This window comes from Fusarium fujikuroi, chromosome FFUJ_chr05 (genome assembly GCF_900079805.1).
Source record: "Fusarium fujikuroi IMI 58289 draft genome, chromosome FFUJ_chr05".
NCBI classification, from domain to species: Eukaryota; Fungi; Ascomycota; class Sordariomycetes; order Hypocreales; family Nectriaceae; genus Fusarium; species Fusarium fujikuroi.
In genome coordinates this window covers 685,357-712,559 of record NC_036626.1, presented here as the reverse complement: position 1 = coordinate 712,559, position 27,203 = coordinate 685,357, and the positions used below count along the sequence as shown (strand labels likewise).

General features: G+C 49.1%; 8 protein-coding genes; 3 read left to right on the top strand and 5 right to left on the bottom strand.

Annotated features, from left to right (window-relative positions):
* Positions 1-2,549: 2,549 nt before the first annotated feature.
* FFUJ_06965 (uncharacterized protein) lies at positions 2,550-2,819 on the bottom strand (the record flags this gene model as incomplete). The annotated part of the gene is made up of 1 exon (XM_023577165.1): positions 2,550-2,819. The coding sequence occupies one exon, from the start codon at positions 2,817-2,819 to the stop codon at positions 2,550-2,552; it is 270 nt and encodes an 89-aa protein (XP_023430276.1).
* A 6,680-nt stretch (positions 2,820-9,499) lies between these two features.
* On the top strand, positions 9,500-11,284 carry FFUJ_06964 (DAL81-transcriptional activator-like protein; the record flags this gene model as incomplete). XM_023577164.1 has 6 exons in its annotated part: positions 9,500-9,981; positions 10,052-10,091; positions 10,163-10,281; positions 10,334-10,662; positions 10,723-10,917; positions 10,986-11,284. The coding sequence occupies 6 exons, from the start codon at positions 9,500-9,502 to the stop codon at positions 11,282-11,284; spliced, it is 1,464 nt and encodes a 487-aa protein (XP_023430275.1).
* A 291-nt stretch (positions 11,285-11,575) lies between these two features.
* Positions 11,576-13,144, bottom strand: FFUJ_06963 (probable Maltose permease; the record flags this gene model as incomplete). Its single annotated transcript, XM_023577163.1, has 1 exon — positions 11,576-13,144. The coding sequence occupies one exon, from the start codon at positions 13,142-13,144 to the stop codon at positions 11,576-11,578; it is 1,569 nt and encodes a 522-aa protein (XP_023430274.1).
* Positions 13,145-13,764: 620 nt separating this feature from the next.
* On the top strand, positions 13,765-15,471 carry FFUJ_06962 (probable maltase; the record flags this gene model as incomplete). Its single annotated transcript, XM_023577161.1, has 1 exon — positions 13,765-15,471. The coding sequence occupies one exon, from the start codon at positions 13,765-13,767 to the stop codon at positions 15,469-15,471; it is 1,707 nt and encodes a 568-aa protein (XP_023430273.1).
* A 3,354-nt stretch (positions 15,472-18,825) lies between these two features.
* Positions 18,826-19,640, bottom strand: FFUJ_06961 (uncharacterized protein; the record flags this gene model as incomplete). XM_023577160.1 has 2 exons in its annotated part: positions 18,826-19,505; positions 19,556-19,640. The coding sequence occupies 2 exons, from the start codon at positions 19,638-19,640 to the stop codon at positions 18,826-18,828; spliced, it is 765 nt and encodes a 254-aa protein (XP_023430272.1).
* Positions 19,641-21,975: 2,335 nt separating this feature from the next.
* FFUJ_06960 (uncharacterized protein) lies at positions 21,976-22,444 on the top strand (the record flags this gene model as incomplete). XM_023577159.1 has 2 exons in its annotated part: positions 21,976-22,252; positions 22,311-22,444. The coding sequence occupies 2 exons, from the start codon at positions 21,976-21,978 to the stop codon at positions 22,442-22,444; spliced, it is 411 nt and encodes a 136-aa protein (XP_023430271.1).
* Positions 22,445-22,682: 238 nt separating this feature from the next.
* On the bottom strand, positions 22,683-23,600 carry FFUJ_06959 (related to metallo-beta-lactamase family protein; the record flags this gene model as incomplete). The annotated part of the gene is made up of 1 exon (XM_023577158.1): positions 22,683-23,600. The coding sequence occupies one exon, from the start codon at positions 23,598-23,600 to the stop codon at positions 22,683-22,685; it is 918 nt and encodes a 305-aa protein (XP_023430270.1).
* Positions 23,601-24,052: 452 nt separating this feature from the next.
* Positions 24,053-26,130, bottom strand: FFUJ_06958 (uncharacterized protein; the record flags this gene model as incomplete). XM_023577157.1 has 3 exons in its annotated part: positions 24,053-24,645; positions 24,694-25,321; positions 25,384-26,130. The coding sequence occupies 3 exons, from the start codon at positions 26,128-26,130 to the stop codon at positions 24,053-24,055; spliced, it is 1,968 nt and encodes a 655-aa protein (XP_023430269.1).
* Between the last annotated feature and the right edge of the window lie 1,073 nt (positions 26,131-27,203).

Below are 27,203 nucleotides of genomic sequence, written 5' to 3'. Positions count from 1 at the left end.
GAAGAAATGGAGGGATCAGAAGCATATGCCCAGTGAAGGTAGGGCATTCATTTTCAGAGACGCTTCGCTATTAGATCCAGTCCTACATCTAATTTCATAAGCCAGTTTTCTTCGAGTGTATTACCACATGTACATCTTCTACGGCTGCTCTGAGCTCCATTTCTGATACAAGAGTCCTCCAGCTACACTATGCAAATCGTCAGCCTGAAAGGAGGTACAACAAGGGAAATCGAGGAATTTCTAAAGCTTATTCTTATTGAATCAACTATCTATTAATTGTTTCATAGATACAAGGCTCAGTATTGAGATATTGAGGATAACATCTAACATGACACTCTCAAGAGCCAACCACTGAGCATAGACCGAAGGGAAACTACAATATTTGACTGGAGAACCGTCCATTGATTATCTCTACTGAGCACATGAATACGCGTATACCTCATATAAATCCCATTTCAAGTAGCCCAAAGCTCGAACACGATCGACTGTGTGGTACTGATCAAGCTCGATGGCGATACCCTCGTCAGGCTCTCCAAACACTCCGACTCCTAACGGCCATGCAAAGTCAACTTTACTCGCACTCAAATGAACCGCAGACTGAGAGACAGTGAGATACGATACTTGGTACCAGCTGCGGTCTCGGGAGCTTTCCAGGCCGCACAACTGTGCCAAACTACTGTCTGCCGCATCAATACAAAGAACCAACGTTGCCGACACTCGTCGTTGCCATTTCTCCCAAGCACCAAAGCCTTTGCGCCATAATTTTCATCGCCCACCTCTCGGATACACTCCCAGTATCGTGAAACACGGGTAAAGGATCGGCACAATGCAGCATTCTCTAGCGACCGCGGATCATCGCGCAACCCGTTCCACCAAGCAGATTTAGGTCAGCTTTACCGAGTGCTCGGGTCTGGCATGGCCAGGACATACCTAATTTAGTGATCTGGTAGGTCTAGATCCAGTGCCGTGAGGGATCAGCATAGGTCGATGTGGTCTAGAACGAGAGGGAGTTGATGAGGAGAAGACAATGGGGCATGTCGATCAACAACAAGAACATAACGGCCACGAGCAAACATTCAAGCGCGAATACCTTCACTTGTTACGGCGGTAAGGTGAAAACATCTTCGTTGTAGCAACACCAGCGGCTTCCACAACTCCTCAATGGCAATGACACAAAAGGCCAGTATCACATCGCCGGTCTGATCCAGCCTAGTAAGCCACATAGCAACGTCCAAACTACATGCTGGGCGCATGAAAGATTATTCGAAATAATTGTTGTCGCCTGTCCAGAATCTCCCACTCGGCACCTCGGAATGGCATCAACAAAACTGTGCCTCCAACAGTCATGATCATACAAAACGCACAGCCACGCTCGCCACAACAAAATCCCCAACTGCCAAGCCAATCTCATCTTTCCCTCCGAACGACTCGAAAACCCCGGGGCCCCTCCGTTAAAAGATAAGGACAAAACGGGAGAGCAACCATGCCTCGTCATGCAACAGAAGGTGGCAAACCTATCAAAAACCGATCTTTCCCACATCGATTTTTTGACATTTCCCCTCTCTGATCATCATCAACTGTTGGAGACACTGGTGACCTCGGCATGAAACATACTTTGTCGCTGGGACAAGATCGACTTCACAAGATCAACGACGTCATTAAACGAGCATGGGATTCTTTTGACAAAAAACCTGAATCGTAATGAAACGTCGACTTTTGCTGATGCACAGAAGGGAATCGGGGTTTTGATGGGATTTGCACGTGGCATGACTGTGTGCGTGACCTCATGTGGAGATCATCTGCCATACAGGGCATGATGCGAACGCCCTTTTAGCTGTGTAGACGATGAAGCACTGTAACGTTGTAAAACATGACGCGAGTCAAATGCCACATACTATCTGTCAGTTACGCGATAAGTGCGCTGAGCGCGGTGCTCGTTAGCTGACCGTCACATTCACATCAAGAGACACAATGTAGGTATTGTTAAGTTATGGTATTTCTGCCATTCAGTGTGGGTGCTACCTCTTATCGGTCTCACCACCAGTCCCGCGTCAAATCAACTCTCCTTTATCCCACAAGGAGACTGCCCGTAAAAGCCAAGTCCCGCTCTAAACCACGTTGTCTTGACTACCAGCCAAGTGATCCAACATGGGGGGGTATCCCAAATGCAGAGAGAGGTACTAAGGAAATAAAACAAAAACGCCTGAATCAAAATGTCCACGGGAGTTGGGTTTGGGCCCCCCCCTAAAAAATCTAAATGCGCTTCCCGGTCGTGATGCTGAATGCTATGCCAAAGAATATGTCGGTTGGGAGAGCGAAAAGAGGTGGTACAGGTTTGGTGATATAAGTGTCTATAGTTTCGTTTCATGTGGACATGTCGAGTGAATGAGTTGGTTGTGATGGTGAAATGTATGTGAGGAGTAATGGCGATGAGAGCAAGGTGTTGTCGCGGCGGTGAGTAAAGGTGCAGGTGTCGGTTGTCTAAAGGGGTATCATAATGTCGAGAACCGCATTCGCTTCCTTGCTTCTAGAGGAGGAGAGACATGTATTTACTTCTTGTGCGACTTGCCGGAGCGCGAGTAGTTTCTTCGCACACGCTCACGGCCACGTCGTTCCTCCTCATCGCTGCCACTGCTGTGGCGACGACGATCCTCCTCGTACCAGGTACTCAAAGCCTTTCCACCAAAAGTAAGATCCTCATCCTCGATGATTGTGGGTTGCACCCAGGCGTAAGCTGAAGGGTCGACTTCGCGAGCTGTAGGGTCGAGGGCCTGAAGATTGGGGACGTAATAGTAGTAGGTTTCGGTTGTGTGAGCCATGGTGACAAGATTTGATGTGATTTGGTTTGTTTTGCCAGAAGAATTCACTCTGAGTGGATTGTGTGAAGAGTTATATGTTATTGTTTTGTTGTTGTTGTGATTTTTTGATGGTGGTTCCTTTGTTTTTGTGTCTGGAATGAGATGGCGCCTTGGTAAATAAAGCAGGTGTCACTCTTGCAAAGGGATGGAAGATTTGTGTGTGAGATGGTTTGATTGCGTCAAGCAAAATAGTTTGATGAGGTCCAGCTCGTGAACGAAAAAGCAAAAAAACGTTAATAGCTGGGACGGGATGAATCTCGTGATGGTCAAATATGAAATATCAAGAGAGAGAGGAGAGAAAGCCGGGGAAGGGGATTTCGGGGGGAAGGCTGATGGATATAGACACAGGCAGAGGCTGTACCCGACCTGTAAGTGGGGAGTGAATAGATGGAGCCTCAGGTGAAGCCAGGAAGCGAAAGGAGGTGGGGAGTGTGGCGGGCTCTGTTTTTTCCAAGGGGGGGGGGAGTGGCAAACGCCCCCTGCTGCCAAGCTGAGCCGCACTGTGCCGTCAGTGGAAGATAGTGAGCCTCAGTGGCACAGTATCAGAGGATCATAGGCAATCCACAGTGGCAATCAAGACATGTCTCGCGGTACCGAACAAGGCATCCCGCGCACAGTGAAAAGCAACTTTGGGGGTGGATCTAGCCAAGCAAGGCCCGGAATCTCGCCTGTCGTGGGCTCTGGTCCTTTTTTTACATTTTACATTTTGAGGCCTGGGGGGCACCAGAAGGCTGGATCCATTCCTACAGCGTATTTTGCGGGGATGAGCGAGGGCCTGGATAAGAGATGCCCTAGCAGCCTGCATTCCACCAAAATGCTGCTTTCACCTTATCTCGAAAGCGTAGACAAGACTATTTGGTAAAAACGACTAGATTGAAGCTCCTCTCGGGAGCACCGATTTACCTGTGACACGCGCGCCGAAAGTCGGCTTCGCGGGATCGTGAGGGAATTTTCAAGGTGTTGTTGAGATCCAACTCGCGCGCGATACAGTAAAGGTACAGTACCTACACACAAACTTTGAGGGGATAAGTCGGGTTGGGGTGTTGAATCCGCCAGGTTGGAGTCAAGATGGATGGACGGTCTCGAAGACTACTGGACAGCATAGAATGAGTTTTTTTTCTGTTTATTTGTTCTTTTGTTTTTCTCTCCCTCTAGTAGGAGAGGATCAGTGCCTATTCGAACGTCCAAGTCATTCTCGGCCGAACTAATTCGTGCAAAACCGTAATGCCTACAGTGTCTAGGAGTGCCATGTTTATTTACGCTGATTTGTGGTTTGATACGATGTCAAGTAAGACAGGCTCAGAAAAAGGGCCGCAATGTTGGACGATCGGGGCTTGGCTGATATTGCCAAATCAGGGAATTGCACTTCAATTGTCCCGTGTTGACTCGACTTTAGGTATCAAGATTCTCATTTGGTTTGAATCAAAAGGTGATTTTTGCATTTCTCTGCGATGACTTGTCTCTGCACTTTTGGTGGATCGCGCGGGTCCGCTTCGGTGAACTGATCGATATCATGATGGGAACCGGCCGAAAGAAGAAGAAAAGTGAGGCTGGGCCCTCTCTTCCCCGTAGTGGGGGAAAGAAAACTTAGGATTTTGATCCTAAATGACAAAAAGACCTAGGTAACTTTACATAAGTTTCGAATGTCCTTTGCTGAGTTTATTTTGACACCTTCTATCAAGGTCTGATGTTTTCTTGCTCCCTGAGGCTTCTCTCCCCCTTATCGCCGTTCGTGTCCAAAAAAAAGCTCGGGCCCGGCCATGAGTCGATGGTACGATGTTCATTACGCTTACCGAGAGATTGTTCTGGCCCCATGTAGAAAGTTGAAAGGAGAAGATGATGTTATCGTATATGCTTATGGGGGATTGCAATTGCGACACACTGTGCATGCACAAAGATGATGGTGATGAACGATTTTGTGGTTGTAAATGGATTGCTGCGTTGCCTAACACGTACGTTTCAGCCAGCCCAGCCCCAGCCCTGCGGTGAGAGTCCTGGGCTGCCTTGCGTTAGACTATCGAACGAATAAGCCTGGTCTCGCGGGCCTCAGTGACAAAGCATAACTATCGCATGAAATTGAAATATCCTTGGCGAGGAACCATGATGTGCTTTGTTGGTTGAGAAGTGTAACAACAATCGATTCGTCCTTATCCTCGGTATACCATGCGCCGTCCACTTGGCCAAGGCCAGCAAACAAAATACACCACGTCGCGATTTGCGGGGGAGCAGGCATCTGCGGTGGAGATGTTGTTGTTGACAGGGGATAGGACTAGGGCAAAAAAGGGGGGGAGTGTGGATAAAGGCATGGATGCTTAATCGAGCTACCTATTTGAGCAACACAGCTGCCAGATGCAAACCATCCCATCTGTATTTCCCCGCGCCCAAAGATGCCACATGGGAAGTGAGATACGGGGAGGGCACATATTACGATTGATTGCACTAAAATAACCAGTCAACAGGTTTCACTATAAGAGCGCCTGCTGACTTTGAGACCAGGCCGCAAGAACTTCCTCGTACGGAACGGAACGAACAAATGCGCAGCTGACAGTGAGCGCGATACGCACCGGGCTGAGCCATACGCGCAACACAGAGTAAGAAGCATCGATTGCGCCGCAGCTCTGGACCCTGATTTCCCACATGGTGTGAGGGACAAAGGTCTTTGCGCAGAACAAAGGAACAGTCTACCTCTCGTTTCTTTGATCAGAGCATGAGATAGCAGGTCGCTAGGACTGAGGCTCAAAGAATCACCTGCATCTAACAAAGATAACATCTGAGACAATAAAAGTGCTAGCTTGACCAAACCCCATGATTCGATACCGGCGCATGTGCCGCATCTTTTGATACCTTGATATTCCCTATCGCCAAAAGGGCGGGGGAAGGGTAAAGCTGGGGTTTGCGCGCTGCCCGTCACATGTTTAGGTTGAGGGTGGGATACGATAGCTTCGCGCCACAGGAGCCGAGGGCTGAAACGGTGAATAAAGGCGGAGAAAGCAACAATTCATGATTCAATGCCAAGTGCTTGGGAGCTTTTGGAGAACGTTATCCTGTTTCGCGCCCGGAGCACAGATTGCAAGGCCGAGGATATCTTGTCCGTTTAGGGGAATCTGGGGTCAGAAGGATTACTATGTACAGTACAGGGATCCTTGTCGCCGAACTCCCGGAGCCGCGAAATCCTTCTGCATCCGGGCGGACCATTCTTGTTACTGGTATTAGCACTCCGTACATACGTACGTACCTCCGTACAGAATTGGAGTAATGGGATACGTTGGAGTTTGTCTCCGAGTCTATTGAAAAGTTTATCGATAAAGTCCGAGACATGCGCGAGGCTATTGAATTAAGCTGAAAGCTGAAAGTTACCGAATCCGACAAAGTTTTTTCACTTCCTGTCAGACTTGACTCATTTGTCGTGAGTTGTCCGCCACTGAGCAAACCATTGAGTCAGTCATGGGTCACCGTCGTGTTCGGACACGCACAGTACAGTGTGCGATGCCATGTCTTGAATCATTCCCAACACATCCAATGCACACCCTCTCTCCTTTCGAGCTTCGTTCTTATTTTCTAGTCTGAGCCTTGTCCGGCTCTCGTAAGCCACGAGGTGAACAGATTGCTGACTAGAAGGACACGCACGAACGACACCGCCTTTAGATGCAACACAAATATTGGTCGCTCTCACCGATATCTTATCTCGATCATGATATGATAATAATTGAAAATGAAGTGAATGACCCTATCGTTATCAACCCCGCCAAAAGCACCGGCCTTCCCCCCGCTCCCTCCGGCTTCGGCCCGGTCTTGTAATAAACAGTGGGCTACCGTTCCCCGGCCGGCTCATGGGATGCACGGTTCTGTCAAAAAAAAAAATCGTTTTTTAATAGTGTCCTCGGCCCGTGAAAATTTGTTTCGTGGTTGTATCCTCAATTAATCGCACGGTACTTTAGAATTCTGGGGAAACGCAATTGAGGCCAACAGAAACGGGTCCGTTCGGAAGCCTGCAGAACCGTTGAACAGCTAAAGTGTAAACGCTGCCGGTCGGTATGTTCCTGTTTTTCTCGGGCCTGTCGTGAAATGATCTACAATGTCAAACTCAGGCAAGGCGTCCAGTCACACACAAGATGCAGCATCTGCCTTGCTCGGCAGCCGTGGGGTCCGAATTGAAGAGCGACGAGCTTTGCCTCAGACGACGTCACTCATGCTTGCAAGCCCATGCTATCCGAGATTTCCACCTCCTGTAGAGCAACAGAAAAGAAAAGAAGAGACCGTCATCGCGGGGGAAAGAAACAGAAATTGGAAGAGTAACCTGTTAAAGACTCCTAACCGGTTTTTTGCATCGCGGACAGAAATCGCCGGGTTTGAGACTGTTGCGAGAAAATGCCCCTCTATGATGTCACTATTTGGTATCGCCCTGGCCTGAAATCTCTTGATCTGTTCCGAGATCTTGGATAGCACAGGCCACAGCTGTTACTGGCTGCATTGAAGCTGTTCCTTTTCCAGGGGCGTGTAATTCCTAATCGTTCTGTTCGATTGACAATGCTACAGTGTAAATCTTCGAGACCGCAAGTGAGGCGTATTCCCTTGGCATCTCATAACGACGTAATTCTGGTTCCAAGACCTGAAGCTTGTAGCCCAGCATGTTTGGTGATCTTTATGCAAAGCTTACTGCTTGCCACTACGGACCGGTCGGTGATTGATTATTCGGAGGTTATGGCTCTTCTTCAGCTCCGAAAGGATTCTGATCAACGTACATGGTCCGCTGCGGTAGATAAGATGATTAATACTGACAAGCAGTGCCATACCCAGCCTGCCTGATTAATCTATCTCTATTTCCTTTTCTGGTTTAGCTACTGCTCGACTGCAGAGGTCCATTGCCAATTGGGGAGTCTCTAATGCCGTAATTGACATGGTGGGTAGAAACAAGGGCAGCTGAACCACTTCGCTGAAGTCGAACTGCGAAAGAGTATGTTTCTCCTACAATCGCTTTATATCTTATTCCAACGACTTCATTTGCAGACATGCTCTAATACTCAATGATATTTTCACACTGATGCTTCCAATCATCGATACGAAACGCGTAATCACCTGACATGACACCCTGCAGACTACCTACAATCCTCTCCCATCCGTCCCGAAGTAAGACAGGCTACAGTATTAAACACAGCCTAGCGTAACGTGGATCATCTCATCCCCCCAGAAAACCCTTAAACATCCGAAAACGAACAATGCGCTGCATGGCATTGGCTGCAGAGTCATCTCTAAACGACGTCATCATCCGACGTTAAGGCCAAGCCCCATCGCCAATTCACAGCTCCAGGCAAGGCCATGTAGAGGCTCCCCAACATCGCCCCTGCTCCCCCTGAGCCCGAACCCCCGGCACCACCATAGCTTCAACCGCAGACCGCACGCCCGCGGGCATCCCGGCCCTCATCGTCCCGCAAGTACGCGACGAACCACGCATGTGTGCCGTGCCGTAAGACAAAGGCCAAGTGCGATGGGAGACATCCCTGCGCGAGGTGTCAGTTCAGCAGCAATAACTGCACGTATGATACCGAGGTGTTGTCGGGGGAGACGCTGAATAGACTGACCAATACTGTGAATGAGCAGAAGGGGAGGCTGGATCAGCTTGAGACTATACTCCGGCTAGGAGGAATGGCACGGATTCTGAAGCTGCTGGTTATGTCTTGGATAAGAACAGGCGAATCCGTTGAGTATATTGTTTCGTACATTGAGTCGAAGTCCAGGGCTGTCGTTGTGCCTCAAAGGTATGTTTGTGTTCTTATAAGTCATTTGTGGGATGGTATATGTGAGATCCCACTCTTACATCTCATATGAGACAGCCTCAGTCATATATCTCCGGTGAAGTGTAGTCTTGCTTACATCACTCTCATTCTAATCTCATTTCCTTCATTATATAGAGAAGATGTCTTTTTACTTGATTCAAATGAGTTCCTGAGTAGTGAGATGAATTTGGTACTAACCGACCAACAAACTGGTCGGTTTAAATCAACAAGCTGAGAGCAGATTCATCGAAACACTATTCGGCAGATCAGAATGGCTTGACGGCACAACCTTTGAAGCCGAAGACATGAACATCGACTAGATATAAGTGCCCTCTACTTAGACTAGTATTAGTCAGTAAACCTATATATAGTTTAGCGTCAAGACCCTTTAGCCAAACCTGCCTCCAGGCGAAATATAATCTATATTATACTAGACAACCAATAAAGACTATACAAACCCACAGCCGTTCTTGAGATTGACCCTGCCTAAGATAGAGCAGCCGCACGTCATCTACAACGCCCGGCCCCCTGATATGGATACAACCTTAGGCGCGTCCGAACCTGCAGGCCGCGCGCGCCTCAGGGGTTACCGGCGTTCCAAGCGGACAAAGCCATGTAACGCTTGTCGGCAGAGACGAGTTGCCTGTGTGCGTCAGAGGAGCCGATCATGCGCCTTCTGTACAAGGAGAAATCTCGAATGTATAGTCGAGGCTGACGATGCTCTAAGCCCTACACAGAACACAACGCCACGCAGTGAGCCATCGCCAGGTACAGTCGGTCATGGAGCATCCCAGTCCACTCAGCATATTGGACCAACCAGTGACCACGATAACTTCATTCTTCGCCATTGGGTGTGGGTAGACTCGAATGGGCCAGCCAATTGCACTTGGTCTCGACGACGGCTTGATATTAACTCAGGTAACCCCGTACATTCTGCAGTATGTCCAGTGTTCTTTCTCGGGAGACGACTACATTGCAGTTCTGATTGTTCGCCTCAAGGCTTTCCCAGAGGATCATCTTGATGCCCATCCAGCTTATTACCCCAAGGATACTATCAGTGGCGGTGTCGCCTCCTGTCAGGCGGAGCTGATGGAAATGTACTTTGAACATGTTCACCCTGCATTTGCGATTCTTGGCCCGCAGCGACCTTCCGCCATCAGCTCCTCGCTAACGCTTCGGGCCTCTATCTATGCGCTTGCGCTTCAACACTGCCCAGCCGCTCGCGATATTGACCCGTGGATCTTCACCGACTTCAACAAGCAGGCGCTTAATATCGAGCGACAGGCCCCGAAGCTTGAGACTATCGAAGCAGCACTGTTGTTTGCTCAGCGCCATGCGCACGTGCTCAGGTGAGGCAAATCCAGGGAATGGTGTACGTCCAATAGGCCACGACACAAGAAGCTAAACTGCTTCTGCTAGAGCACCTACGATGCCCGGAATGTCTGCTGAGATCGGCAGTGTAAGTTGCCAACCGTTGCCTTGATTACTCGTCCCTTGCTGAGACGTATCCTAACTTGTTTCCCTCATCAGATCGTTGGTATGGCACATGATCTAGGTCTTAACATCGACCCAGTCCACTGGGATATCTCTGAACACGAGAAACGACGCCGTAGAAGGCTTTGGTGGGGTGTGTTCATGCTGGATAAATGGTACAAGTCGTTGACCATGCCACCTTGTACTAGGAAGCTAACATAGTTTGAGGAACGCGCTCACCCTCGGTCGTCCATCATTCTTGGTGGACCACCAAAGCAACCATTCCCAGCCCACACTCAGTGATTTTGCTGAGGATTGCTCTTCTACACCCCCGCCAAAGGACAGGAACGCTGCTCTTCAATTTATTGCTATGGCAGGTCTAACCAGGATTCTGTCCAAGATCATGACGTACTACTTTTCGGTTCAAAGTGATCTCGAGGATGTGGACTCGCTCGATACAATGCCAGCCTTTTCCAAATTCGAGGAGGAACTGGAACATTGGAACACCCAATCCCTAGCACCATTACTCGCGGAGAAGGCCTTTCCTGACCCCACAGGTATACATCCAGTCTTCGAACCATCATGTTCTTGTAATGTAGTGCTGATTCTAATCACAGGGTCCCTCGAAATTGCTTACTACACCACTCAGGTCACTCTCTACCGAGGTGTTCTCCGGGAGCTAACGTCTCGCTCGAGCCCAACTGACCAGTTCTGGGAACACCTATCTCAACAGAGCAAGACAGTAGCTCTCTCCGTCATCAATCTTCTGGAATATCTGCCAGTGGCACGCAGCTCCACATTTTGGTGGGCAAGTACGTTCTTGCGTAGTGGTTTTCTTTTCCCCCGCTACCTGAATGTCAGTCGCTGATGAGTTTGGCAGCTTCAAAACTCAACTTCTCCATCGTTGGAAGTTTTATGATCAGGATGTACTTGTCCTCAACTTCGACTGATGCTCGTCGTTTCTGGATGGATAAATTTAATTTCTACCGAAAACTCCTGCAAGCACACTCTCCCGGCCGCGGAATCACTACCCATGCCCTCTTGAGGCTAGACCTTCTCACTAATGGACAGGAACTGAAAGATTCTGGGACAGAGGATGATTACTTCGTCGCACCGCTTATAGCTGCAGACGATATTTTCTCGGACACATTATCTTTGGGTGGCTTTTTTGTAGACTGATAACAACCGCGAGGCGTTGTGCCTTGTTGTATACATATTAGACAGGCTCCGCCTATCACGTCATCCACATTAATTGTTCATGGCCTAGATACTAAGCGTTTTAGTTTGCTCAATCTAAAGGAAATCAAAGAGAAAAAGAAGGTCATTTCTCCCGAATCAAACAGAAAGACGACGCACTATGTCTTCATCACCACTCTCTCGGAGGTAAAAGCGAGGGTCACTTATAGAATATGCGAAGATTGACAGGGAGTATAATTCTATACACTTCTTCGAGTCTAAGTTTAAAAAAGGCTAATCAGTGTCCTGATCATTAACCGAGAAGAGTTGTGGACGAGTCGAAGCGAATGCTCTAGCCGGAACCCTGTTCTCGAATAGATAGTCCAGCTCTGCGAAGACACGGCCTTTGATCTCCGGGAGACGGAAAAAAGTCCATACCCAAGCCAGCAAGGTGAAGCCTGCCCAGAAAAAGGCCGTCTTCCCCTGCCATTTCCAGCCAGCCGGGCTTATCATATAGGTGGTCAATATACCGTTGAACACCGATCCAATGTGATATGCGTTGCGGCCAAGGATTGCTGTCTTATTGCGAAGCCTCGTAGAAGGAATTTCAAAACCAATAACATACGACATTGGTCCAACCGAGAGCATGTAGCACAAATAGAACGCCATGATCAAGGCGCCGGTAGACCAAGCTGTGGCCTTGGTGTAGGCAGGCACACCGAGCGCTCCAATCGTCATCTGCAGGACGAAGATAGCCCCTAGACCCCACAGGTAGATAGTCCGCCTTCCCAGGCGAGGCATCAGGAACCACAGAAGGATTCCGGCGACGAAGCCGAGCGAATTCTGCCCAATGCTGAGGTTGAAAGCATCGCTTGCGGAAAGTCCCTGAAGTTGGAAGAAAGATGTGGTCCAAAGCACAAGAGCAAACCCTACCGAAGGCTGCATTGTTTGTGCCAGGCAGCAGATCTCCGTGCGTCGCAGGTTCGTACCTCGGAAGCAGTCCCAATAGGAGGTGCCAGCTTGTGCCTCCTTCTCTTGCATGTTCGTCAAGATCATCTGTGACAGCGTATTGCGGATTTCTTCCTCTGGTACACCAGTAGAGAGGCGGAGCAGGGATTCTCGAGCAGCCTCGACATCAGACTGACGAATGTGCCACCATGGGGACTCGGGCGCAATATAGACACCAAGAATAATAAATGGCGGAAAGATCCATTGCACAGCCCATGGAACTCTATAGGCCCATTCTGTGGTGTCTTCGGAGTACGCGCGAAGTACGCCACCGGCCATAAGCTTCCCGATACTCCAGCAAATATTAACCCAGGTCTCCAAGTAGGGTCGCAGCGCCAACGGGGAGACCTCGGCAGTGTAAACAGTTGTCAGGGTGAGGAAGACCCCTAGAGGCAGGCCAAGAAGGACCTGTCCGGCGAACAACGTCTCGACGTTTGGTGCGAAAAAGAGAATGAAGATGAAAGCAGCGTTGAGGATACACGCCCAGGCTGCTGTACGTCGGAACCCGTACCAATCGGCGGCGTAACCGGTGACAATGAGGCCGAAGAACTGGCCTACCATAGCACCCTGGCCGAGGGCACTCTGCCAGGGAGCGCTCAGGGAATACAAGCCGTCGTCCTGAAGAGTGCCGTATCTCTTGGCAAATGCCGGAAGTCCAAAGAAGGAGAAGATCAGGGAGGTATCGTAGCCTTCCATGATCACGGCCAGGGAGAGATAAAGAGACCAGAAGACTGCTTTGTAATGCGTTCTCAGAGCATCCTTCACAGTCTGTTCATGCTCAGCGGCAACAGCTTCCCGCGCGTGTTGGATGTCATTGGGACTATCCTGGATTTTGTCTGCAATCGTCTTCTCCATGGCTGCTGCTCTTTAGGAACACTGGATCGAGGTTTTGCCACGGGATTGACTGTGGCGAGTATTGTGATTTTAGATAAGAACAAGTAGACTGTCTGGATAGTGTGCACTGATTTGTTGCGATGAACCTCAAATGGGACAGGGCAGTCGTCCGTTGTTTATAGTCTCGAGTTCCAGCAAACCGCCGACATCTCTCAGAGGATTGACAGCTTGCGGAGCCGGCCGCAAGCGTTGGGGACCAAGATGATTGCACGATAGATTCGATAACGGTCTACCGCCAGAAATCCGCCATCACCATTACTGTTGGGGCCGGATTGTGAGTTTGTGAGTTGCGGCGTTGCGTAGCGCACGAGGATCTATAGGAGGCAAGCGGCGAAAATGCTTTGGAATTCGGCGGATAGGCGGCGAGTTGCTTCGGCGAAAGCTTCGGCATGGCGGCAGGGCGGATGGTTCCAATTGCGCTGGCGAAATGGAAAGACGATTTCCCTTAAAAATGTTGAATTCTTTCTTGTAACAGCAGTGATTTCTCTTCTCTTTTTTCTTACTGTGCCTTCTATTGCCCTTTTCTTCTACTACCTCCATCACATCATCTACATCCAGCTGGCGAGGTTCTTTGCCTGATCATGGCTATTTCAAAGCGCGTATGGTGGAAAGATGCCGTTGTGTATCAGATTTGGCCATCCAGCTTCAAGGACGGGAATGGAGATGGTCTAGGAGACCTGCAAGGCATAATCGAGTCACTGGATCATATCCAAAGTCTTGGAGCCGATGTGATTTGGATCTCGCCAGTATACGAAAGCCCTCAGGTCGACCAGGGTTACGATGTCTCCAGCTATGAGCGAATCCACCCGCCGTACGGCACGATGGAGGATATGACGAACTTGCTCAAATGCTGTCACGAACGTGGATTGAGAGTCTTGATGGACCTTGTGATCAACCACACCTCCGACCAGCATGACTGGTTCAAGGAGTCTCGGTCCTCCAAGGGCAGCCCCAAGCGCGATTGGTACATCTGGCGTCCAGCAAGATATGAAAACGGCCAGCGTAAGCCACCCAACAATTGGAAGTCTTGCTTCGGCGGCAGTGCATGGGAATGGGATCCTTGCACTGAAGAGTATTATCTCCACCTCTTCGCCGTGGGACAACCCGACATCAATTGGGCCAATGTTGCCATGCGAAAGCATGTCTACCAGAGTTCCGTCAAATTCTGGCTTGATAAAGGCGTCGATGGCTTTCGAATCGACACCATGGGCCTCTTTGGCAAGGACCAGTCGTTTGCAGATGCCCCTGACTCAGATCCGTGCGCTCCCTTCAACCACCAACCAGACGCTTTTCAGGTTCTGGGCGAGATCCATGAACTGATTGCTGGTTATGGTGATCTGATGACTGTGGGTGAATTCGGTGGGCTCGGGGACACCGCGACAGCGCTGCGATATGTGAGCGCTTCGGCGAACCGCGTCAACATGGGATTTCAGTTCGAGACAGTCTGCCTAGGCTTTGCACTCAGCTCCTTTGATATCAAGCCACATTCATTGGCGGACTTCAAGCAGTCCGTCATCAAATGGCAACAGTACACCGAAGGGACCGACGGGTGGGCAACTATGTTCCTTGAGAACCATGATGTCCCCCGCTCCATCTCGCGGTTCGCATCCGACAAGCCAGAATTACGCGCCGCTGCAGCCAAAACACTCGCGTTGCTTCAAATTGCCTGCTCGGGGACCCTGTTCCTGTACCAAGGCCAAGAAATCGGCATGACCAACATTCCCAAATCCTGGGCCATTGAAGAGTACAAGGACTTCTCAACCCAGCAATATTGGCAGTCGGAGGCACAATCTAGTGACGACCCCGAGGTTCGGCGCAAGGCAATGGCCAACATACAGGCCGCTGCGCGTGACAACAGCCGCACCCCCATGCAGTGGAGCAGCCAGAGGCACGCTGGATTCACGGACTGTAAGGGAGGCCCGTGGATGCGAATAAACGAGAACTATGTCGATATCAACGTTGAAGACCAGACTAAAGATGAGGAGAGCGTCTTATCTTTCTGGAAGAAGGCGTTGGCTTGTCGCAAGGCATATATTGACGTCCTGGGGCACGGGTCTTTCTGTCCTATTGATGGTGGCGACGAAGCTATCTTCTGCTTCAAGAAGATACACAAAGGGGCCGCTGCTCTTGTAATACTGAATATGTCCGACCGGGAGCAGGAACTCAGGCCTAGCGTGCAGCTTACCGGAATGCCACTGGTTCTAGCCACAAACTCGAGCACTCGAGATAGTACTCTTGGTCCTTTTGAGGGTAGACTATATATCGGGGACGAGTGTACAAAGCCATGAGTACGCTTGGAGTAAACCCAACCTAAGAATGCTTGTGATTTACGTTTTGATTTCCTGTTTTCTATAAAATATATAATAAATTAAATTATCTAGCTTTAGTAAGAGGTTATGAATATACCATATAAAACTATTAGCTCTAGGATCTCCCTGACTGGATACGACCAACTTAGCTCCAAGTCTTTGTCCCTCATATCGATATGCTGGACTGTATATCATGGCCGTACTCCCGAGACTACGTAATCCAACACCCTGAAGTGCAGCATGGTGAACTACAATGGCTTGCAACGTGTACTTCAGGAGTATAAGTGAACTGGCGCGGCACAATAGAGGACGCTCATAATAGACAGGTACAACGCCCATAGAATTCCTGTGTCTTTATTCACTGTTCTGGTCCGACTAAAAGGCATGCTTCTGTCGGTCATGGATTGGTGCGTTGAAGTTGGGACGGACCGACAAATACATCACGGCCAGGGTTTATAAACTGCCTGCCGCAGTATATACATAGAATCAGGCATCGTCAATTTTAATAAAGACTCCTTATTTGTGAAATAAATTATCGGATATGTGCCAGGCGCCCTTTGTCTCCGAGCTCCTTGTTGCGAGTGAGGCCCATCTGTTAAACACGTTGGATGAAGACGACAGGATGGGATACCGTCTACTCGGTGTTCCATTGGGAGTCCTACATTTAAAAAGATTAACAAGGATTGGAAGACGCATCTAGATGTTAGTATCATATATCGTGTTCTCATCGGTACCTTAGCACTCTTGTTCTCCTTGCTAGTCCTTCAGAGGTACTCACGACACGCACATAGAGACGAGATCCGTTATCGGAACCTGATGATACGTGTTCCACGGTCAGTTCTAGAACTGACAAATGCACCTTATCTTATTCGAGTTTCAAGGAAGTCGATAGCAGTGGCAGTCCTAATAACCCAACGCAGGATACCATACCAAGCCCGACCATGCGCTGGAGATCAACGGCTAGACAACGTTTCTGGTAAAATCTATCGGATGAACTATGAACATTTGTATGATAAGGATGCAGTGACGGGTGTATACACAAAATGGTTGACGCGAGACCTACAATGTGGCCGAATAGACCTGCGCATTTCTACAACATGCAGCGAGGCATATAGTTAAAGACACCATGGTAGACTATGTATGAGTAGTCCCTTGTGCGATTCTTCCATGTCGCGGAACACCAAATTCGTTCAACGTGAAGCTATTGAGTGTGAGCAATGTGAGGCAGAACGGCTGGGAGAAGCACTCTGCAACAAAACGAGGCTTTGACGCTCCCATATTTAGTGAAGTACCGTCACTCTTGTCTCAAGTGCAGGTCCACCGGGTTTAACTTGATGCCTTCTCCAACTGCTCATCCTTCAGAAGGGTCCATTCGTTTCGCACGGCTGCTATGCCTGGAAAGCATCGCCATCTGTTATCACCCACTCATGGCCTTTCATTGCAGGAACGCGGTGAGCAGTCTGTAAAGTCCGCCAAGTGTCTACAAGTACCTCTCCAGGAACGCATTAATGTCACTGATGTACAGGCCGGGCTCAGTGTCCCGAGAATCGTTGAGTATAATTGCTACTCCATTTCTTCACCTTCAAAAGAACTGTGCCGACTCAGACCTGGGCGATATACCTTTGTTGGAGCTGCCGTCGCCTCTCCTTTCCAGCAGCAAATGTAGCCGTCCATGGCACTGACTGAATGCATGGCACTGACTGAATGGGCGGCTCTGCAGACTGTACTGATCGATCAGCTCGGCGAGCATCTCAGCCGGCGACCCAAGCTCGTGAGTCTAGATATGAATGAAGATGAAGGCTTTTACCATTGTATCGTCTTAAGCTCTTCTTCTATCCAATCGAGCTGCATTCCACTCTAGCAAATGCTAGCCATTGTTCAATGGTACGTCGCTGATAAACCTGTTCAGGAAGCTTGTGCATCGAGGCAGTCTAACTGTGTTGAGATGATCAAATCTGTAAGCTCAGCACTGGTGGAAATGATGGCGACATACTACACCTTTCAACATTCTATAGAGGATGGGAATCATTATTTGGTCAAGCGAATCCGCCAAATCTTCTCTGGGGGGTTATCCCATCATCTCCAAGAGCAAGGGAAGAGCAGCTCGGGTCTCAGCTCTCAAGCCAATCGAACCAACACGACAACGGCCTTCCAAAGCTGGGTAAGTCGCTCTGACTCAATGGCCAGCTAGAATTGGTTCGAGGTCCTAGGCTTCTTCCATGGCTTCAAGCGCTAGATGCTGCCGAGTTTGAGGTTGCTCAGTACTAGGAAGAGACATGTAGATGATTTCCCGTACTGATCCGGATCGAGGGGGTTGAGGGTCGGTTAGGGGCAAGTCGTGTGGTACCATGCCAAATTTTTTAAGAGTCGGAGTTCTCCAGAATCTGATGGCAAGAGTTGGCATAGTCTGGTCGTCGACCACGTTCGTGAGGGGGTATTTCCTCCCCGTTCTTTGCATTTATGGGCACTATCGGACTAACGCCTCGCTGGATCATTCTCCAGCGAGCTTTCCTCTACATGTGCGCCCTTGCGAGGTCAGTATTGCTTTATTGTTCGTTCGCATCATGGTGAGGAAGTAGTCTCGGAACATGCTCGATATTGATATTGAGTTCATGCCTCTCGTGATCAGAAAACTTCTTCATCCCTGTGGTCTCGGAGTTTCTTCTTATCGCTGTCGAGAAGTCAACTAACGTCGTCAGTCAGTCTGTCAGTCGTTCTCAGCCAGTGTCTCCAAGGTCTCAAACTTTGTCGGTCGCTCTGTATCGCGTCTCCCGCATCGCTCGTCAGCATATCCGGCATGAGTGGAGTTAAATCATTCTCCGGTCGCCCTTTCAGCTATCATAAACTTGATCTTGTGAGTCATCGGCGAGAGTTCATCTTCCTGAAGCTCATCCCCACGCAGCTCAGCGCCCATCAACGACAATCCCTCACCGTCAGAATTTAGCAAACAAACAAGCTCCATTCAATTGACGTCAAAATCGGACGCTTCCAAGCGTTGCAGTTTAAAGTGCTAGCAGGCAGCAACGTTAACATCCATTGACTCTCACTAAATCAAGCTGCAAACATCCGGTGGTGCCGGCATTAGTGAGCTGACTGCATAAATCTTGAGACGCAACAACCCGGAATACATAATCTTGTATCCTGAGTGAGCTACGAAAGTTTAGGGCTGAAGTGACATTACGAGTCTGGAACGTTGGATCGTCGAGCCGCGGACGCCGTGGCTGGGAAGCTCTGAGGTGTGACGACACAGGGTCTTCAGCTCTGAGCCACAGATCATGGCAGCTATTCATTACGTCTCCTAGATGTGGTCTGCTCGGGTATCTACTTCCATAATCATGTGCTGCTTCGTCTGGCCTTCAGTTCAACAGGATGCTGGCTCTCATCGGTATTGACAGCAGGCCCGATACCCAGATAAACCCCATTAAAGGCTCCCCTATAGTAATAGAACTGACCATACGTCCCCGGGAGCTCAGAACATATGTTATTCTCACCATCGCTAATGCACTGCCCAGCTTGAGCTTCACATGCAATCTTCCGATCCTCCGTCTGCTCACACGTTAAAGCACCAAATGCAGGGTTTTCAAGTGACTCGGCACTGCAAAGCTTAACACCATTAGGTGTAGTACCATCTCCGTATGCAACGCAGAAGTAAAATCCGCCGCTTGTTTGAAGGTAACGCGTTGTGGAGTCGATGGAGAGGATCAATGGACCGCTGGCGATGAAGCGTGGTGTTGGCAATACTACTGCAGAGCCATCGCGGTCGGCACCTGAGAGCTCATCGCTGACGGTGTTTTCGACTTCGGCGGTGAGAACGAACGTCTCGAGAGGTCCAGCGACATCGCTGGTCGTGGTTTCGGCGACTGTGAGTGTTGAAGCAACTGTCTTGGTGCTGATCTCGACAGTCGTTGCGACCTCGGTAGTCGTTACATCTTCCACTGTCGACGTCGCGATGCTGGTGGATAACTCGACAGTAGCCGTCGTCGTAGTCTCAATCTCAGCGGTCGTAGATGTGCCTATTGACAATTAATTTCTGAATTCCATGAGACATTGTGAGAGCACTTACTTGAACCACTTGACTGTCGAGGTTTACATACGTTGGCGACCGCAGCATCCACCGCAAGCAGCGACCATAGAAGCACGAAACGCATCTTGACGATAAATTACGAGCGACGACTGCCAAAGCAGATGAAAGAGAGAAATTACCCCATCGTCAATTCTGAAGACTTTTTTACCAAGGAATAGGAGATTGAACTATTGGGTTCTAGATGTTGAGAGGTCTAATAAGGAGCAAGAAAACTTTTGACACTGAGTTAGGGTGTCAAAATAAATTGGTCTAAAGTACTAGCCAGGCATAATGCCTTCTGCCCAAGTCTTTTTATCGCTGAGATAAGATGCCCTATGTTTTCTTGCCTCCCCTTGACAGGGGAGATTGCAGCTGAGGCTGAATGGCGAACTAGCAAGCGCTAGTTTGTGACTATTGACGGAGATTATTGCGATCGACTCGGTTATCAGTCAAGATATTTATGCTTCATGTTTGAAGATCGATCTGTTTAATGTGAAGCGTTTGAGGATTCTCAGGTGGAGAGTATCTAGCTGCTCAGATAGTACTTGGGATATGGATGAGAGTCAATAATTGGAAACCGTTCTCTGGCAGCAGCTAACTTACAAGCCATACAAAGCCAATTGAACAAACATGCATGCACCAAGTAGACTCTCTTTCCTTCAGCGATAAGCCAATATCTCAATTGTTCGTGATAGATCAGTATTCAAGAGTCTGATGCAACATACCATCTGCAAATACCACGTGAAGATTTCCATTCATTACTCATTTACACTGGCCAAACCTTCTCTCCACAAACCAACTCCCGTCCAAAACATTCAGCTTCCACGCGCGAAGTAACAATAGCTCTCCATCGCTAAGAACCTTCTTCACCAAGTCCAAGCTTAACTTCACGATCTGGAACAATGAGATCCAAGGTGGCATCCGGGGAAAGTGCGCCACAACCAAGATCTAACGCCACAAGAGTATTAATAAAATACCAGCTACTCGGAGGTATCCATGCAAGGTATGCTGTTTGCTATATCGAAAACGAGGCACGTGTTTGTTTCGAGGCGCAGTTTTTGTTCATGATTGTGGTTGAGTTTGTACTGCACGCCACGTAATTGTGAATCTGTTGTCTTGGCGGTGAATGTATGTATATTCCTTGCATTAGGATTGCACCGTTGAGAAAACACTGCCTCGACTGCTTCTGCAGAGCCACAGTCTTGACCGCTTCAACGAATATACTCAACGTCTGAGTTATCCGTGAATACCGGCGGTACTTCCAATTGCTAGAGAGTGCAATCGCTAAAAAGGGTTCCTCCGCCAGTGGAACTCAGGGTCCTCCCGTGCTATCTGGACCTATTTTATGGGGCGGGGCAACCGGGTGTTTCCTCCCTGCAGCCTTAAACCAGTCTTGGCTCAGAATGCAACTGTGAAGTGTGACTGTGACTCGAGTGAGAAGAGTCAATGATGTTTACTGTACCCGGCTATAGCGGCTTTCACGGGTACAGTAACAGACCTCAAATCACGGCTACTCACTTATCCGTCGACCGCAGCAGGTAGCTATGCTTCTGCTATCTTCCATCCCGTCGTCATGGTTCTATCATGCCATGCCACTGCTGTTAGGCAAAAGCTTATCGAAACCGCCCTGTCTTTTGGCGTCTGTCGTTATCACAAGCCTGTCCTTGTGACCCCCCCTATCTTGATTCTTGGTCTTGGACTCTTGGGCATCAGATCAGGCTTGCAAGCCTCAATCCGTCCATGGTCCCGCAGATCACATACTAACTTGGCGTCGAGTGACAGGCCCAGTACGTACCCAAACTGCCGAAAGGATTTTCTCTCTCTCCCGTGTCTTTTCGTATGCAAAGTCGATCACTTGTGATGTCTGCTCTCCCTATTCCGTCAGGCAATGTTCCGATGATGACACCCACCCTCCTCATAACAATCATAACCGTACGGAGTAAAAACTCGCTGATGACACGGAATTAAGCATGGTTTATTCCCACATGTGACTCACTGACGCCTTTCTTGGCTCCATCATCAAGAAGCTCCAGCTGTCTCAGACCCTCAAAGTGGCGCTCTCCCGCTGACTGCGCAAAGCTTCCCACCCTCCTGTTTGCTTGCTTTGTCTGCGGTATTCACCGTGGGACAGGTTCGTTAGTATAACTTAATCGGGTTCGCCCTGGTTTTTGGTGTTTATGTTTTGTTTTTGCGCTTTGATATAAATAAGCAGGGTTCTGCCTGTCATATTGGGCCAGAAAGCAAAACCCCACTACAGCAGAGACAACTCACGAGCCTGAAATCAAGAAAAGGGCGAGAGAGAAAAAAGAAAGGAGAAAGTATTTGAGGTTGTTTATATAAGACCTCGACTCCTCCTCAACATTTCATCAACTATATCACCTTTTGTTACCATCACCAACATTTTATCATCATCGCCCAAAATGTATCGCGAGAATCATCCTGGTCCTCTCTCCCTCCCCGGCATGTGGAGTCCCCCCAGCGACGAGGCAATCCCTCTACCAAAACAATCCCACCACGATAACCATCGATCCCGCCAAGCAAGCACATGCTCTGAACGCAGCTGCGAAGGCATGAGCCTTGATGAGACGAGAGAGTTATGGAGATGCATGCTTGAGCTGCAACTTCGATATGGATGCTATAATTCTACAAGGATCGATATGGCTATTGATGCTGGCGAATGCGGCGTCGACTTGATGCGTAAGTTCCCTCTTTCTTTGGGTGGCGTGTTGAATTAGTGCTAACTAATTGTTTATAGCGAATCGCTTTATTATCGATACGCTCAACGAATCTGTTATCGATCTTCCTGATGAGGGTCGTGAGCTCTTGAACCGTTATCTATGTCCATCGTCGCCGACAAAGCAAAAGTGGAAGTTCTGGAAGAAGGACTGAGCTTTGCATGTTTATACTGAGATTTATGGCGTTGGTGGATAGAAAGACTGAGATGCATGAACAGGAGTTGGATACATGTTAAAAATTTGGTCAATACCCAGATATCAGAATGGCCCTGATTTAATTATTTACATATCTTTTAATTTAACAACATCATTATCATCTCTCGTCTCTCATCTCTCATCTCTCATCTCTCATACTTGATACCCAACAAAGGAAAGCAAGAATACATCACACATCACAGCTTCTCCTCAAACTCCTTATCTCCAATAAACCCAGCCTGTATCTTCATACTCTCCAAAACCCTCCCCTTGACATCCTCACTCTCAATATCCATCCCCATGAACCCTCCATGCGTAGCCCCAAACTCATACCCCTTCAGAACCCCCCACATCCTCGCCATCTCCCCGACGCCCAGAGGAATGAAGTTGGGAATGCTCCACAGGAACGAGAACGAGTTCAACCCAGCCGGTCGGGACCGCGAGGCACCCGTGGCGTCTACACTCCAGTTCCCGACGCCTGACGCCGTCGTCATAAGCGTGTCGGCTATGAACAGCCGCGAGTTGTAGTGCAGCACCATGGAGCCTGGGAAGTGCCCGCCGAGCTTGATGGCCTTTGCGCTGGAGACGATGGGCGTTTCGAGGGCTGTGAGGAAGATTTGGTGTGTTGAGGAGAGGGTTGTCCAGACTTTGTCTTCGGCGGAGAGATAGACTGGGCAATTGAATGCGCGAGCCCATTGAACATGGGTGCTGTAGAAATGCGGGTGACTTATAACAATCGCCTTCAACCCGCCCTCGCTCTTGATCCTCTCAACAGTCTCATCATCAAGCAACGTGATACAATCCCAGAGAATGTTCCCCTCCGGTGTTTTGATAAGAATAGCACGCTGTCCAATCGCCAATTTCGGCTGCGACGAAATGAACGTGATGTTCTCATCAGAAGAACACTTGGTCCATTCGTTGGTATGCCTCTTTTTCAAGTCCCCCAGCGTAGAGAACGACTGGCCAGACGGCGGCACGAATTGGCGGGGGTCATCGCAGATGTGACATGTCTTGAGCGCGCTGCGATCAGACGTTGGGAATTGAGTTCCGCAGGTGTCACAGACGAGCCATGAGTCGGCAGTGACGGGGTCGTAGGGCTCTGGGGTGAAGCTCATGATGGGTTTAGGTTAGCTTGCGATTGGGACGATCTTGTACAGAAATAGGGAATTGGGGGAGGATATTCTTGTTTTCTTGTATCACTATCACCCTTTTATCCCCCACCTTTGACCGACCTCGGCCGAGTTGTCTCTGCAGATGTGATTTGATCTGTAAGCTCTCCTCTGTATTCAATTGACGTCACCCTGTCAACTTGTCCCACTTTCCCCACGTTTGACTCGATTGTTTGGAGGATTTAGAGTATTGAGATCCTCGGTGGACTCACGAGATTACAAAGCAGGATCTTTTGTTCACCTCAATGCTTCAGCTAGCGAGGTCTAGACTTGTAATTCAATTGATTCCAAACATTGATTCCACATCGTACTTCGTGTTCCTGGTATCAAAGAGTATCATGATTCCATCACCAAACTCCAGACACCTACCATATCAAAACTATTCCCAAAAGACGAATCTACCACGCTTCCCACATCTGGTTTCCCATAGAGATCAACCTGTTGAACAATTGATCCCGCATGGAGACCGCCGTGAGATGATGTTCCTGCCCGTCTTTGGTCTTAATCATCAAACCATCCACAATCTCACTCCCCATAGCCCAACCAACAATGATCTTGCTCTTCCATCCGAGACCGCCCATCTTCTTCAGCTCATCGATGTCGCCAATAGCCACAGTCCAAGCGGGCTTTAGATCTCCAAGCTCAGTCGTCCAACTAACAGCGGGTGTCGTAGCTGTAGCTGTAATGTAAGCATGGCCCTTTTTGCCCTTGTATCGCGCGGGGAAGCGAATTGGTCCAGTGAGAGGATACGGCTCTTGACCCTTCACTACACCGAGACGATTCTTTGCATGATGAGCGCCTGCTTTGGCTTTGGCTTTGTCAGCGGCTAGAGCTGTTGTAACACCACCCTTTGCTGTACCACGGATAAAGTTCATGATGCGATGAGATTTCTTGTGCTTTGTCTTTTCTTCCTCCTCTTCCTGTTCATCTTCGTGGATGATGTTTGGATCAGGCTGGACAGCCTCAGCAATTTCGCTCTGCGATACTCCTTCTGGTGGTGTTAATATGAGTTGAACTTTGATCAGTGAATGGTACACACCTAGATGCTCCAAGCCCTCTCCAGCAGTCTCGTGCGGAACAGTCGGGGGAGGCACGTCGGATGAAGGAGGCGGTGGCAGAGGAGCCTTGTTCTTCTCACCAATGCGAAGAAGAGTGATAGCCAACTGCGCATTTGTAGGAACACCTCGAAGAATAGTGTTTCGCAACTCGACATACTTCTCCCAGCGAGGATACGTCCTGTTGAGGAAATTCATAGCGGGTGTGATGATGGGATCACCGAAGAATCCGAATCCAGCAGCGAAGCCCATTCCCTTCATGGCCATGTAGGGAGTCGTGAACCAAGCTCCAAGAAGCATGGGTACAAGAACACCAATGAGAATAAACTTGGGCCGATGACGATGGAAAGGTGCTGCCGGACTCAAAGCGTTGCCGAATCGTTCCCAGGTATCAACAAAGTCAGCAATCAGATGCATCGTCGGACGCGCCTTATCCCAGACAGCATTCGAAACCGGCTTCTTGGCTCTATTATGTTCAGCGTGAGGATTCTCTCCAAGAGATTTCTGTCTAGCCTCGGTGGCCACCTCAGTGAGTTCCGTCGGGTCAGGCGCAGCGCTGTCATCGTCGGGATCCGTCTGGGGGTGTTTACCCGCGGCCGTGCTAACAACAATCTACAATTTCTCAGTCTTCAATCTTGAGGTTTTAAAAAAGCAAATCTTACGCCAGAACATACCGTAGACAAGCTCGTCACAAAACTATGGGCCTCTTGCTCGACTGCTTCGCCCTTGTGCTTCTCCGGCGCACCAGTGACTGAATCATCAGACGCTAGAACACCAGCTGCTGGTTTCTTGACACCTCCTGTCTTGGAGTCGATTATTGAGGGTGGTGCTCCAGGGAAGCAGATGTCGCGGACCTCATGGGACCAGATGAGCACCATGAGGAAGACAATGATCGTGGGGCCGAGAATATCGAGAAGCCATGCGAGTGTGTATACTGCGAGGAAAGCAGATGTTCGCTGATACTCCCTCCAAGAACGAAGACGCACGATATGCTTCCAGAACGAAAACAGCTGCGCAAACACTGAAACATAGAGTCGCTCGATCTGCGCCCTAAGCTTCTCGGGCGAAAATTGTTCTTCGTCTGCAATGTTCATATCCAGCATTCCCAGCGGAGGCTCGTCGATACTCCTGACATAAAAGACCTGCTTATCGAAGCGTCGTATCAAAGCCCATACATCTTCATTCTTCAAGCCTCCCACCAGCGGGGGCACGACGCGGGGAGGTTCGTTCCATCCGAGATTTTTTACCTCGACGTCGCCGTGCTCAAGCTGCGCTGCGCCCTTTTCTTCAAAGTTTTGAGATTCTTCGGCGAGGGCGTGGCTGACGGTTGGGGCTTCTTCTTGGTGCTGTTCTATTATTTCTGGTTCACTTCCTGTGTTGCTTGCCGCGAAGCTACGGATTGGATCATCTGTTGTAGCCATGATGTCTACTGTCGCTCAACTGTAATTTCCAACGTGTGTTGAATGGGAGATGGAGTTGGTATGCCTTCATATCTGTTGAGCTGGAATTTGATGCCCCGCCTCCTACGTCAAAATGCCAGGGAATCAGTATCATGACATCTGCCCTCTTTCCGTGACGTCATAAGATCTTAGATTAACGAGCGACAGCTGCAACCAACAAAACATTTATTTCCCAATCACAGCAACTTATTCCCCAGAAAAGCAAACACAGTGTATGTATCACCCAAAGCGTAAAAGTCAGTGGATATCGATAGCTGTCGTAAGCTCTATTCAGCTTGTACAGTACTGGATGCAACCTCCACGTCACGGTTCCGCAAATGACACAAACGGGCCTTAGTTAGCGTCTTGATCTGAACATCGCAACCTTGTTGGTGAGATGCTCGTACCCTGTTTTGACGTGCAGGTTTGCTTGGATGATGAGGCTCGGTCATGGATTTTGTCGATCCCGGGTGTAACCTCCGGCGTGGGGCCGATTGCCGATATCACGGAGGACATCGTCCGGAGGTTGTCAGCTCCAGAGGCGGTGATTTGTTGGGATTTGTAGATAAACGATAGCTGAAGGGTGAATACTACCCTGAATCAAGCCTCGTCGTCACTGTTTATGTCGGATGAGACATTTTTGGAACAACAACTAAGGCTGTAGGTGATTCCTGGTTTCAAGACATATCATGAGCACATTCACTGTCTCATGTACGGCATTCTCAGGCCGACGCCATTTCGAACAGCATCAATTAGATTACCTGACTTCCTGTATCGCGTATTGCAGCGACTGAGCTTATATCTACTCACTCTCTTAAGATGATAGATAGACAAGTGTCACTGGATGCACCGTTCGAGATTGGGGAGTGCCACCTCTCCCCAAGAACAGGCGAAAAGAATGCCAATTCAATTCAGTAAAAGCGAGCCACTTTTGAATGAGACTTACTTGATGCTGCCCTCTTTCTCACAGCAGCGCAACAGAATACAAGTGTTTCGAGTAAACCTAACGCCCTTGTCTTGGGCGATTTCCAGAATGGAGGTTCTTGACACATCGC